Source organism: Stylophora pistillata, chromosome 1, assembly GCF_964205215.1.
Source record: "Stylophora pistillata chromosome 1, jaStyPist1.2, whole genome shotgun sequence".
NCBI classification, from domain to species: domain Eukaryota; kingdom Metazoa; phylum Cnidaria; class Anthozoa; order Scleractinia; family Pocilloporidae; genus Stylophora; species Stylophora pistillata.
This window is the reverse complement of record NC_142519.1, coordinates 7,986,037-7,998,467: the sequence shown is the minus strand read 5'-3', so window position 1 is coordinate 7,998,467 and position 12,431 is coordinate 7,986,037. Positions and strand designations below refer to the sequence as shown.

At 36.8% G+C, this 12,431-nt stretch overlaps 2 protein-coding genes across 7 annotated transcripts in view; one reads left to right on the top strand and one right to left on the bottom strand.

Annotated features, from left to right (window-relative positions):
* LOC148741091 (fibroleukin-like) overlaps positions 1–12,431 on the top strand; it is a 371,193-nt gene that overhangs the window by 117,336 nt on the left and 241,426 nt on the right. The window lies entirely within an intron of this gene.
* Positions 5,062–12,431, bottom strand: part of LOC148741100 (ficolin-2-like) — a 22,331-nt gene continuing 14,961 nt past the window's right edge. For 2 of the 3 annotated variants that reach the window (XM_088756807.1, XM_088756810.1), the window contains 3 exons: positions 6,688–6,894; positions 6,123–6,506; positions 5,062–5,379 (listed from right to left, as the gene is read on the bottom strand). In XM_088756807.1, the coding sequence (XP_088612933.1) occupies positions 5,129–5,379; positions 6,123–6,506; positions 6,688–6,784 (732 nt within the window). In that variant the 5' untranslated portion in view covers positions 6,785–6,894 and the 3' untranslated portion in view covers positions 5,062–5,128. Of the gene's footprint in view, positions 5,380–6,122; positions 6,507–6,687; positions 9,771–12,431 lie in introns of those variants that run through there. The other variant, XM_088756809.1, reaches the window with a different exon arrangement.

Below are 12,431 nucleotides of genomic sequence, written 5' to 3'. Positions count from 1 at the left end.
GTAGAGGGAGCAAAGGCAAATATTATTGTGTTACAAAGAGCAGCGCTGGGTAAATAGCTTCAAAATCTGCTTTCCTGTTCATTAAACATCTAGGTGAGGTTGCATAGTGATACTATGTTGTAACTTGGCATTCATTTTCCTGGAGGGGAAGTTATGTAGCAGAACTGAGTATTTAACAATTATTCCACGAGCGTGCGTTGGATATGAGATGATAGATAGCCAACGAGGAACGTAGCGTCGGGTTGGCTATAATCATCTCATATCCAACAAGCGCGAGTGGAATAACTGTTTTATTAAAAAAAAAGAAAAGAACGCTCCCTAGATATTGGACAAATCTTCTCGACTTTATTTTGTAAGAAGAAACCGCATTTTACAATGTACAGATATTAGATTATGGTATATTGGCTCATATACCATAATGGCTAAGCCAATAAATAGTCTTGAATTCATGTGCGGATGCACTATGGCATTTTTTATCGACGTGGAAGAAGAAATGAAGAGGTAATACTTTCAGGACATGAAATACAAAAACCGAGACGATAGACGGCAGACGGCAGATAGCAGACGATAGACGATAAACGATAAACGGTACACGGTAGACGTTACGCGGTAGACGATGGATTTTATGACAAAAATTGTTCACGAAATTTAAAATGGTCACGCATGTACGCAGCCGCGTGGATATCTACGGTGGCCCATAGGGGACATGACACATTTTTTTTATATCGCACGATAAATGATAGATTATCGCGCGATAAATGGAAATTATCGCGCTATAAATGGAAATTATCGCGCGATAAATGGAAATTATCGCGCGATAAATGAAAAATTATCGCGCGATAAATGAAGATTATCGCGCGATAAATGGACATTATCGCGCGATAAATGGAAACTATCGCGCGATAAATGGAAACTATCGCGCGATAAATGGCAATTATCGCGCGATAAATGGCAATTATCGCGCGATAAAAGGAAATTATCGCGCGATAATTTTTATTAGTATCACGCGATAATATTTATTATTATCGCGCGATAATATTTATTATCGCGCGATAATTTATCATTTATCACGTGATAAATGGAAACTTGTCAGGTCACGTAATCGGCTTTCATGCATGTTGTTTCCGTGGACGACAATGACTGCCACAGTTGAGGAGCTATGTTTTGAGGTCAATAGTTCGTTTTATTCATGTAAAAAGATCATTTAGCAGTACGTGGCAATACTACGACACATAGCTCTTTGAATCAGTATAGCAAACCTTGATTTTGCAAAATCCGAGCCCGTGGAAATTTTGTATTATTTATTTATATTTTGTGATAACTTTTTGATGATTGCATGACTTACACTGTCACGGTTGTGTTACACTAAAACCTTGAAATAAACTTTCATCAGTTTTCTCATCTTTCAGTCTGTACTATATGCCCTCTAAATTTCATTGCCATTGCTCAAATATCCTATCAAATATTAAATCAATCAATTCTCTGCATTCCTCCAAACAAAAAACACATTATGATCGTGACTGTACGCCAGCAGGATCCAATTCTTTAATTATGACTCGTACCGTCTCCTTCTGGACAACAAGACTGTAGTCAATTCTTAATCGCTGGTGCATTTGGCGATAACCAATACTGTTCCTGCATGGACAAATGCAACGGATTACCGGACAGAAGTTGACCTAGATGACACTGATGTGATTGATGGTGAATGCTGCGACTGAACAAGCCCCACAAATTGTTTGGAGGAATGTAGAGAACTGATTGATATAATTATGTAAGAGCAACAGTTACAAGTGCCTTCAACTGCTCTAGAAGCCCGTAACCTTTTCGTGGATCTCGTTTATCTCATCGACAACAGTTGGTTCAGTTCTTGTATGATGTTTTTTTGAAGGGGAATGAATTACACCCGAAAAGCTAGCCTCATGTGTCCCTAATACCACCCTCTCTTTGTGTGCGAGGCCTTTCTGGCAAAAGAGGACCGACAGTTCTGGTGACATATGTGTCAAAGTTACTGTGTTTACATTTCTGTGCGAAATAGAGGATACTTTAAAAGCCTATGAGCATTGTGTAACTACTCGTGTGCACGAAGTAATTTGACCTTATTCGGCCCGAGCTTTTTTTTAATATTTTCAGACCGCGGAGTAAAGCGAATTCCGCCCCTTTCACCTCCGTAACTTCCAGAATATTTGAGCAATGACAATGAAATTAAGAGGGCATATAGTATAGACTGGAAGATGAGCAAACTGATGAAAGTTTATTTCAAGGTTTTAGTGTAACAACCGTGACTGTGTAAGTCATGCAATTATCAAAAAGTCATCACAAAATATAAATAAATAATAAAAAATTTCCACGCGCTCGGACTTCGCAAAATCAAGGTTTACTATACTGATTCAAAGAGCTATGTGTCGTAGTATTGCAACGTACTGCTAAATGATCTTTTTACATGAATAAAACGAACTATCGACCTCAAAACATAGCTCCTCAACTGTGGCAGTCATTGTCGTCCACGGAAACAACATGCATGACAGCCGATTACGTGACCTGACAAGTTTCCATTTATCACGTGATAAATGATAAATTATCGCGCGATAATAAATATTATCGCGCGATAATGATAAATATTATCGCGCGATAATAATAAATATTATCGTGCGATAATGAAATTATCGCGCGATAATAATAAAAATTATCGCGCGATAATTTCCATTTATCGCGCGATAATCTTTTTATCGCGCGATAATTTTTCATTTATCGCGCGATAATTTCCATTTATCGCGCGATAATCTTTTTATCGCGCGTTAATTTTTCATTTATCGCGCGATAATTTCCATTTATCGCGCGATAATCTATCATTTATCGCGCGATAAAAAAAATGTGTCATGTCCCCTATGGGCCACCGTAGATATCACATAAATATTACTCTCTTAGAAGCTTTGAATGTCGTCTAATAATGCTCGGAAGAAATTTACATTTAAGCATCTCGATTAGGAGTGTTTGTTGATATGTTTACATTTATTCATTCTATCAGTTTTTTTTTTTTTTTTTTTTTTTCTATCAGATAACAATTTCCAAATCATTTAAATCAGTAATTTGAAGCATTCGTCCCGGGAGTGGAATAACAGAAGGGTTTGCCCCCCTTCAGATTTGAAACTCTACCTAGTTCACATGTCGCTGTTCGAAGCTCTGCAATTTCGCTGTGTTAAGATTGAATAAGTTAAATGAATAAGTAGGTCCAAGAAATAAAGAATACCGCAATGTATTTGCAGGTATACACTGATGAGATACTGTTTACAAGAAATAAGGCGAGTGCAATTGAATTTAGGCAATTCCTTAGCTCTTTCTTCCATTCTTTCCAGGTTTTATCTGTTAAACAGTAAAATAATCAGACTCGAAAAGGTTATAAAATTATATCTCTGAGTGTTGAGAAAAGTGACTTTCAATGAGTTGAGAAGAGTCATGTGAGGTTAACCTTGCGGCGACAAAAATTGAAACACTCTCATTGTTCGAATGACGAAGCAAATTACATTTACATCAAAATTGCTTTCGAAAGGAAGATGAAACAAAATATAAGTAGTACTGAAATAAAATATTGATGAGATTATTTTGGTTCAAACGGTGTTCACTTCTTGCTTGGTTAGCTGTCCCTCATTTTTTGACACCTTCTTACCTTCTTCTGTCGCCTTGTTACTTAGATCTTTAATATCTGCTGTCATTACGATTATCGTATATTGTGTACATCTAACCTGACATTTCTTCTTCTCTTTGATTCATCAATTTCAGAGGACATTTATCAACATCACAGACGATGAAATGAGTGGCAGATTTGAAGTGAGCGGGTAGAGCCAAAGAGTACTTGAGAATGTGTTCAGAGCTCAGGTAATCATTTAGTTCACAACATAGCAAAATTCGTTCTAGTATCTGAAACTAACTTCAATGTGTTGCATTCAGCTTGCTACACTATAATAGTTCTTAAAATTATCAAGCGACAGCACTTAGGGTCAGTAGAATCTTACACACAGTCGTACAATGATATAATATTTCGTTTTGTGGAATGTACGAGCCATATTATCAAGGAGAGTTCTTCGTTTTGTTATGTGATTCAAAGGTGCATATAGAATACTGATTTCCCAAACCTTCTGATTCTGCATATAAGGAAACTTATGACAGTTCAATCTAGACAAAAAACCCTTAACTGTTTTACAGACTCAAAAGTTTTGTCGCTTTCCTTAAAATCTAAATATATTCCTCAATGCCTGTAAAATTTGCTCTGATGGGTGTTGCTATGCTTGTTAGCTAAAGAAACTCGGTCAAGTTTTCCTTTTTTTATGATTTGTAAATCCTTTTAAGTTAATAAAATTTTCAATTCAACTTAACTGATGAAAGTTTTTACTGCCATACGATTTCGGTTGTCGTTTTTGTCCGGAACTCGCTGCGCTTGGTCAGTCAGTACTGCTTCGACCTCAAGCCAATAATCCCCATTATTACACGACTCAGGCAGTCAGAGGGCCAATAACTAAATCAAAATACTCTATTGCCGGTCAATATTCTCTCAGTATTGGACCGGGCACTGTCCCGAATGGTCTCTAATGATACTGCACTTGTGTCCCTTTGAACTCAGTCGTATAATAAATCTCTTATTAACCAAGCTTGCTCGGGACCGTACTGGAAGAATATCGGCCCTCGGTCTTTTTTGTACGGACCTCGTTGCGCTCGGTCCGTACTGTCAAGACCTCGGACCGATATTATCCCAGTACGCTCCTCGCGCTTGTTAATAAGATATATGTACGGCCCTCACGACTAACCGATCGTGTTCTCTGGTGCGAGGAAAACATTTTTGGCGGGTTTTTGCGAGTAACAGCTCCACTATCTACCGCATGTCCCTGCATAAATGTTTATTTTCTTTAACTTTGTATTTATTTCATGAGCTTTATTGCTATTGCTTTGTAAACCCCGTCAATGGCACGAACTACTAGTTTCTATTGAAGGAAAATTTCTTCTTCAAAACTTTTATACATTGCCACTTTTATTCGACAACCTTCCCACACTCAACTAGTTACACAAGAATCAACAAGTACACTGCAAATTTATTTTGTTGTAGACTTTTCAACACGATCCATACATTTTACATCAATCATTTTCCGGGACATTCCGGCTTGATCTTCATTTCAGCTTTGGTGGTGAGTATATTAGGTTCGTTAGCCCATAGATCCCATCTTATACCATTCTCTTGGTGATAATTACCGTTGAGGTTTGAGTTACCACAGCGAGTTGAATTTTTAGGATACCACCAAGCACCAAATCTATTAGTACATTTTGTGTCGCCTTTATCTATGGTTGAAAATTCAGCGTGGCGATTGGTATCAAAAGAATTTTTGGCATCTCCTTTTGAGAAAAAGAAAGAAAAATATATAATGAAGGTAATTTCTTGTGATAATATGATAATGGTAATTCATATAGCGCTTTTCCCATAGGAAAAAAAATTCTTAACACGGCACACCAGCGCTTCAGGAAGACCTCTGATAAAGGGACATCCAATCAATGTATTGGTTGTCCATTTAAAGACAACTGTGGTGCTGCGTCGGCGGGGATAACAAGGTAATTTCAGAACGAAGGGCCTAACGCTCGAAATGTCAGCTTTTTAACTCGTTACGGTGCCAATTTACAATTCAACTTAGTTGATATAACCAAATCGTCTAGAGGCAAGTTGCGAATTGCGCATCGATTAAGGGCTTTACTTTCCAATATACTACGTATGAGCAATTAAAGCTTTGGATCACAAAACTGCCTTATTCTAGTGCCTGCTTCTGTTGAATAGAACTTACCAACACCTTATCGATTTCACCTAAATCATCAATTTGACTGTCACATCGCTTACAACCAATTGATCTTTCCCCGCCTAAAAGTTTATCTGAATCGTCGATTTGATGCTTTAGACATTAATCCATAAATCGTAATAATCAGGTCTTAACAAATTAACTGAAAATATTGCCTTACTTTTACGGCGTTTGCACAACGGATAAAAATTCGGTAAGGGTAACTTTCGATGTAAAACATCTAGCCGATGAATCGATTTGTCATTTCAATTTATGTTAATCATAATAATTATGACGTAACATATAACTAACCTGACATTTCTCCAATAGTCAAGGAATAATTTTTCAATTCCGATTCAACTACGAACAAGTCGTACTCAGCGTAGGGATGGTGAACTTCCTGCTTGACTCTAAATTCCAGATCTACTCGGAGCTTGTTCTTTGTTCGCCAAGTGAGGCGATTTATCTTGTCCAGTCCCAACCAATATTCACCACTCACGTTGCCGAAGCCATGCTTGTAGTCGCACCAGCTACGATTAAAATCAACAGAGCCGTCCAGTCTCCTCTGGAACACCGTCCATCCTCCTCCAGTAGTGCTCTGATTACAGTACACATCAAAGTCACCTAAACCATCAGGATCAATCGTATAGACACCGCTGGAGGTTTTGCCAGCCTTGTACAGCTCAGCACAATTAGCTGTTGAAAGAAAAAGATGTGATTGGTTAAAAAAAGAAAAGAAATCGACTTAGTCAAAGGCAAGTATGAGTAGAACGAAGACCAGATCTAAATTTTTACAAACAAAGTACATTTCACGTTCGTACTGGCAAAAGAGAAATATAACTTTTATACAAGGAAAAAGAAATAGCAACGTATTTACCTGCAAACGATCTGATTGGGCCGCCCAAGGTTTGACTCCTAGTAACCAACACCACCAGCAGAAAAATCCTGAGAGAGCTCGGTATTACACTGGGCATTGTTCGAGTGTTGAAACTACCTTAAATTGAACTTCTGAAAGTAGTGAGAAAGTTATGATGGAAGAACTGCTGCAGCCAACTGAATTTATACTCCCCGATGTTAACCATTTCTAAGGAAGAGAATATTTATCTGTCAGTGCTAAGCAGCTATTTTCGTATTACGTCCTGGACAATTTTATTCAAATAATCAGAACTTCAAGTATCTCTTTCTATGGCCATGCGGAAGGTTAGTGCACGTGGAAGGGAAGAAAAACATCCCACGCCTTAAATTTCCTTTTTCACAGAGAAAAAAGGAAGACTTCCAGCGTTCGTTACGGTTGGTTATTTTCAACTTTAAGAAAATATGAACACGAATTTTTTATGCTTCTTGTTACTGAACAAATTTTATGAACACAAAAATTTGATGCTTCATTACTTTTTAACAATTGTTTAATTTCATATAATCTTTAGAGGCACCGCATGGAAAATGCGACCAACTCTATTTTTCCTTTTTATTTTATTAAAAAAATTTCCCTGGACCAAGGCAAAAAAAAAGAAAAAAAAAAAGTTATGTTAAGTTTTGGCGTGAACGCATGATGATATGAGAAGTTCTCAGTGTAAGGCTACCGGAATCTTACATGAAATTATCTTGTGTTAGTCAGCGGACGACTTATGGCGCTTTCCCACATAACTTCCACAGTGTACCCGTAGTGAAGTTCAATTAAAAAATGCAAGCTGTTTTCAAAATAGGGAGGTGTGAACTTCCAACTCAGAAAAAATCAACATGCGATTCAAGAAAGGAAAACACGTCAGGGCCCGAATTGAGGATGAGTCAAGAACACCAGCTGTTTCCGAGCCTGAACCTGAGTCGGAAGCCGACAATTTCAAAGTTGACGGAAGCAAGCAAAATGTCCGTGGATGTGAAATAGATGAGGATGTTGGTCCACGTATTTAATTTGTCGTAATCACTGAGATCCTGCCGGAGAATCGATATTTTCGTTTATGATAATGAGCAGGATTAGCCAGACTTCAAAAGGGAGGATCGTGATGTTTTCCTCATTTGCCTTAATGTGCGGGGCCCGAATTCGAATGACATATTTAGTATTCGTTGACGAACCTTTAAATACATCTGAGTTTTTTGGAAAGGAGAAAAACAAACGCAATGCTTAATAACTATTTTTTGATGCTGTGTTTTCGGAAAAAAAAAATTAAAGAAAGCTAAAGATCATTTCCACAAAGAAGGAAAGGAAAGACGCGAATCAAATTTAGAAGTCACAAGAAAAATTGTCGAATTTTTTTTTGTGGCTCAACTCTAACACGGTTGTCGATCGAAATCCGAAGTTAATATGTAAATTTTTTTCTGGGTAACCCAAAGTTTGCCAGCTGCTCCAAACTATCGGTGAAAAAGCGAGGAAAAAATAACAAAAGGATAATTCGATACTAAGGTTTCATTCAAAGAAGGGCTAAATCTTCTGTTTCGAAGCGAATTCAAATATTTTCCAACTTTTGCCAATCCAAAAATTTGTAAAAAAATTTCACACTTTCTAAATTTTGACAGCGATCGCATTAAACTAAAATCCTTAGTCCAAAACTTCACTGATTGATTAGTATGTCAATCACAAACCATTCTGACTCTAAAAAGTAATAAAATAACTATTGCGCAAGTTGCTACGGAGAAACGGATCCTTGTTTTCCAGCTGATCTTTCGCGCTTTAGTTGACGCTTGCGCTGCTTGTCCTGGCTACAATACTTGCAACGGAAGGGGAATTTCTCGTGGAAGCCATACGTTCTCTAAGTTGCTGCCAGTATAGGCGGACCCTGGAAAAGAGTCACAGAGACCGACTCTCGAATTATTTTCCCTCAAAAGAAAAATGGGTGAGATGGATGACGAGTGGACTAAAATTTTATTCCCAACGAAATGACATATCTTGCATATTATGACAGCAAAATGGTCGATAAACAATGTCAATCGGAAAAAGGAAGATAGTTCCGAAATAAAACGTAGAGAGGAAACTTTTAATATATAACGATAAAACGCATGGGCGTTGTTAACGTGTGAAGTGAGCTTAACTTCGCGGATGTCGCATGAAACAGGACGAGCGAGTTTTTTTTAGCGGTTATACACTACACACTACATTACTGACGCCCCTCACTTTGGAAACGAAAGGAAAACAGGTGCAAAAGGTGGGAGTCGAGGATTTCCTCCGTTAACATGACATTCAGAATGTTTTATTCTTTGACACAAAATATATTATTACACAATAAGTGATAAATGAATATCTATTCCTTTCTGGACTAATATTTGAAGAAGCGAAAATTAAAGGTAACTTCTCAATTTATTTGGATCTCCGTCTACATTGAAGTAAAATAAAAATAATAATAATAATAATAAGAAGGTCTTATTTACTATCATGCCGACTTTTGAGCCTTTATATTGATGAAGAGAATTATTCATTTTGGCATTCCCGTCCGAGAAAAGAGTATGCTTTGTTATCCAGCTATTTGTAGGCTAATCATAATTTTCAAAGGCTTTTATGATACAATGCACAGGAACATTGGTTAAAATTTATCAAATAATTAACAGTTAATTACTAGAAACTGCTGAAAATTAGGAGGGGGTATTTGACTTTAATTTTAATCTTCTCCAACTTGCTTCAGTGAAATCTTCCACAGTTTTCACAATTTGTGAAACTTGTCCTGCCGATATGTTTAAAAGTTAGTTTCTTCGCTTTTTGAATTTTTTTTCTACCTCCAACCAATTGGTCTAGTGGATTCCATTAAGGGGCAACAGGAAGGAGACAAATATGCTCCACCAAATCTTTCAAGGATCAGTAGACCTCAGAGATTATAAATATTTGATTGATCTAGCTCATTACGTTTTTACAATGGCCGGGAATGTTTCTGGGAATAGCTGCGTACGACCTTATTCTGTAGCACTTTGCAATTGCAGGTAATACAACGAATGCAAATATGGCGTCCAATTTGAATTGCCATTGTTCTGGACTGACTAGCCTCGTCTTTACGTGACAATACAAAAGGATTATTACATGTGTGAGAGGCCAGTCAGTCCAGAACAATGGCAACTCAAATTGGACGCCATATTTGCATTCGGTGTATTCATTAGAGAATTGGAGGGGTTAAAAGTTTTTTTATGTCATCTAGTCTAACCGAATCCTATTAGATGACGCCATGCGAAAACAGGAAGAATGGAAAAAGTGCGTGGGAATTTAATACCTTGTGTCAATTTCACCCATTCTTTACTTTTGTTAAGAAGTATTCCAACTGTTCTAGATGTCAGCAAACAAATATCTCATTAAAATATTTTCATTCCAGCAGAAGAAAAGAGTAAAAAAACATATTTTAACCAGGCAAAAATTAATATTTATAAAACGCGGAGACCAAGGGGGAATTTTTTTATTTGTTTGTAAGCTTTACTTTACCAAGTGTTTCAATCTCATTGTTTCCTATAGTCCCCATAGCAAAGTCGAAGTACGATAAATCTGACATCAGAAGAAAGTTCGTATGCTTTTTGTTTTTTTCTTTGTTTGTTTGTTCTGTTTTTGTTTTTTTTGTTTTTTTTTTGTTTTTTTTCTCCGAGACTTGACACGTTAGTCTTTGAAAACGTTTTCTGGTTCAGCGTTTCATTTCTCGTGCTAGTGAAGGAATTCCGATCATAATGTAAAAAGGTCTTCCAGGAGAAACAAGCAATGGTTGTTAATGTTCATGGTACATGGACACCGCGGAAATACGTTTTTTAAGGCACGATACAGTATTTTATTGGTCAGCGGACACCTCGACGAAACCATAAAATGCCGTTAACTTTTACAATGTTTTCGCCGTGAGTCAAATCGACAGCGTAAAAAGGCAAAACTTAGAAAGAATACTGTAAACTTAGCTTTGAATCTCCGTTCACCTTTTGGATAGTTCTCAATTTCAATTATATAATTTGCCAAAGCCGAACTGAAGTTGCACACGATATGAAATTGTTGTTTCTCGCTGGCGGCTCCGTGGCACGTAAGTTTTGTTTATAGAAGAGGGTAAGCACTAAGGCTAAAAAGGAGACGGTTTTTGAATGGCTGAAGCGGTGATCCGAGGACGCTGCACTATCAGGTTTATAAAGCAGTGGCTTGAACCGTATAAATCGGTAAGTCAACGGCATTCCGGTCAGATTCGCCGAGAAGACAAAACATGCCCGTGTTGCACGGACACCCTATCCCCACTCGTTATTGTACGTATCATACTAGGCCAAAAACCTATGACTGTAACATGTTTAGGACTGAAGCCCCCCAAAATACAAAAATTGGCTCAACCAGAGGAAGAATAAACCGAGGTATGTTTGAGTACAAAATGTCCATTGTAATGGTAGTAAATTAAGTTTTCACTTTCCACCTTAGTTTGTAATTTTTTTTTCTAAGCTGTAATTTTTTTTTCTGAGCAATAATTTTACTTTCCCAACAAGTATTTTTTCCCCATCACAATTATGAACAATTTGTAGTATGTCTTTTTTTATGCTGCTCTTCCCTCACTAATCATTTTATTTTATTTATTTTTGCTTTTTCTATTCTTTCTTTACTAACTTACTGCCATCTGCAACATAAAATGTAGTAAGCTAATAGAATACTTCTGGTTTATATAGCTCCCTGATTCACAAAGTAACATTACCATCTTGGTACTACTAGAAAACAAATTAAAAAAAAAATGTTTAAAAAACAAAAGTACTGTAAGGTAAAATAATTATAATAATATAATTTAATCAATTTATGTGAATAAAGCACTGTATTGTCTTTTCTCTTATTGCAACAGCCTTGAATGGATCAACTACCTTCTAAACTTGATTTCTTATATTCAGAAGCTGCCTGAATTATAAACAAAGAACTTATGTTGGGTGTTTATGGAGGTGGAAAGAACATAAAGATTATGATGATTAATCTTCCAAATTAGAAATGTCAGAGGGAAATTATCAGAAGTATTCCTGAAGTCAAAGTTGTTTATTAAAAATGTTCAGGAGAAAATTGATTAGATTAAGCCAGCTGTCAATTCCCAGTTAACACTAAGTCATGAGGAGTAACCAAAAGCTTGTAATTAGCCTGTGTACTGCTGTGCCCATCCAGTCAAATAAACATCAGGGATGGGATATTCCCAAACGTAAACAAGCACCATACAAATGTCCTTTTCCCAACTTATTACTGGGGAGGGGAGCACTGGTATGACTACACTAGTTTTAGTCAATAAGAAATTCTTACTAATTTCAGCAATATACATATATTTTGCCACCTTGAAAGAAAATGGCTACAAGTCAAATGGGAATGTTTCATAACAATGTTCTGTAGGGATATGATGTAATATTACTGATGGGGATCATAATTATCCTTACAGCGGCAGCGCATGTGATGTGTATGTAAAGCAAAGCTAAGCTAATCTTAAAAAAATGAATGGAAGAAGAGTGGTTGATTGTTTGCATAAATTAATGCAATGCACATGCAAGATAGTGGAATATACTTCAGGTAAACATACATGTGCCTGTAAAAGTTTCAAATGACTGAGTTATAAAAATATAACAATAATAATAATAAAGTGGGTTTCATTGAAAATGCTTTCGTGTAAACAATTAGAGCTGTTTGGGAAATTGAAGTAGCTTTTGTTGCAACAGAATAACGCTTGTTTAGTG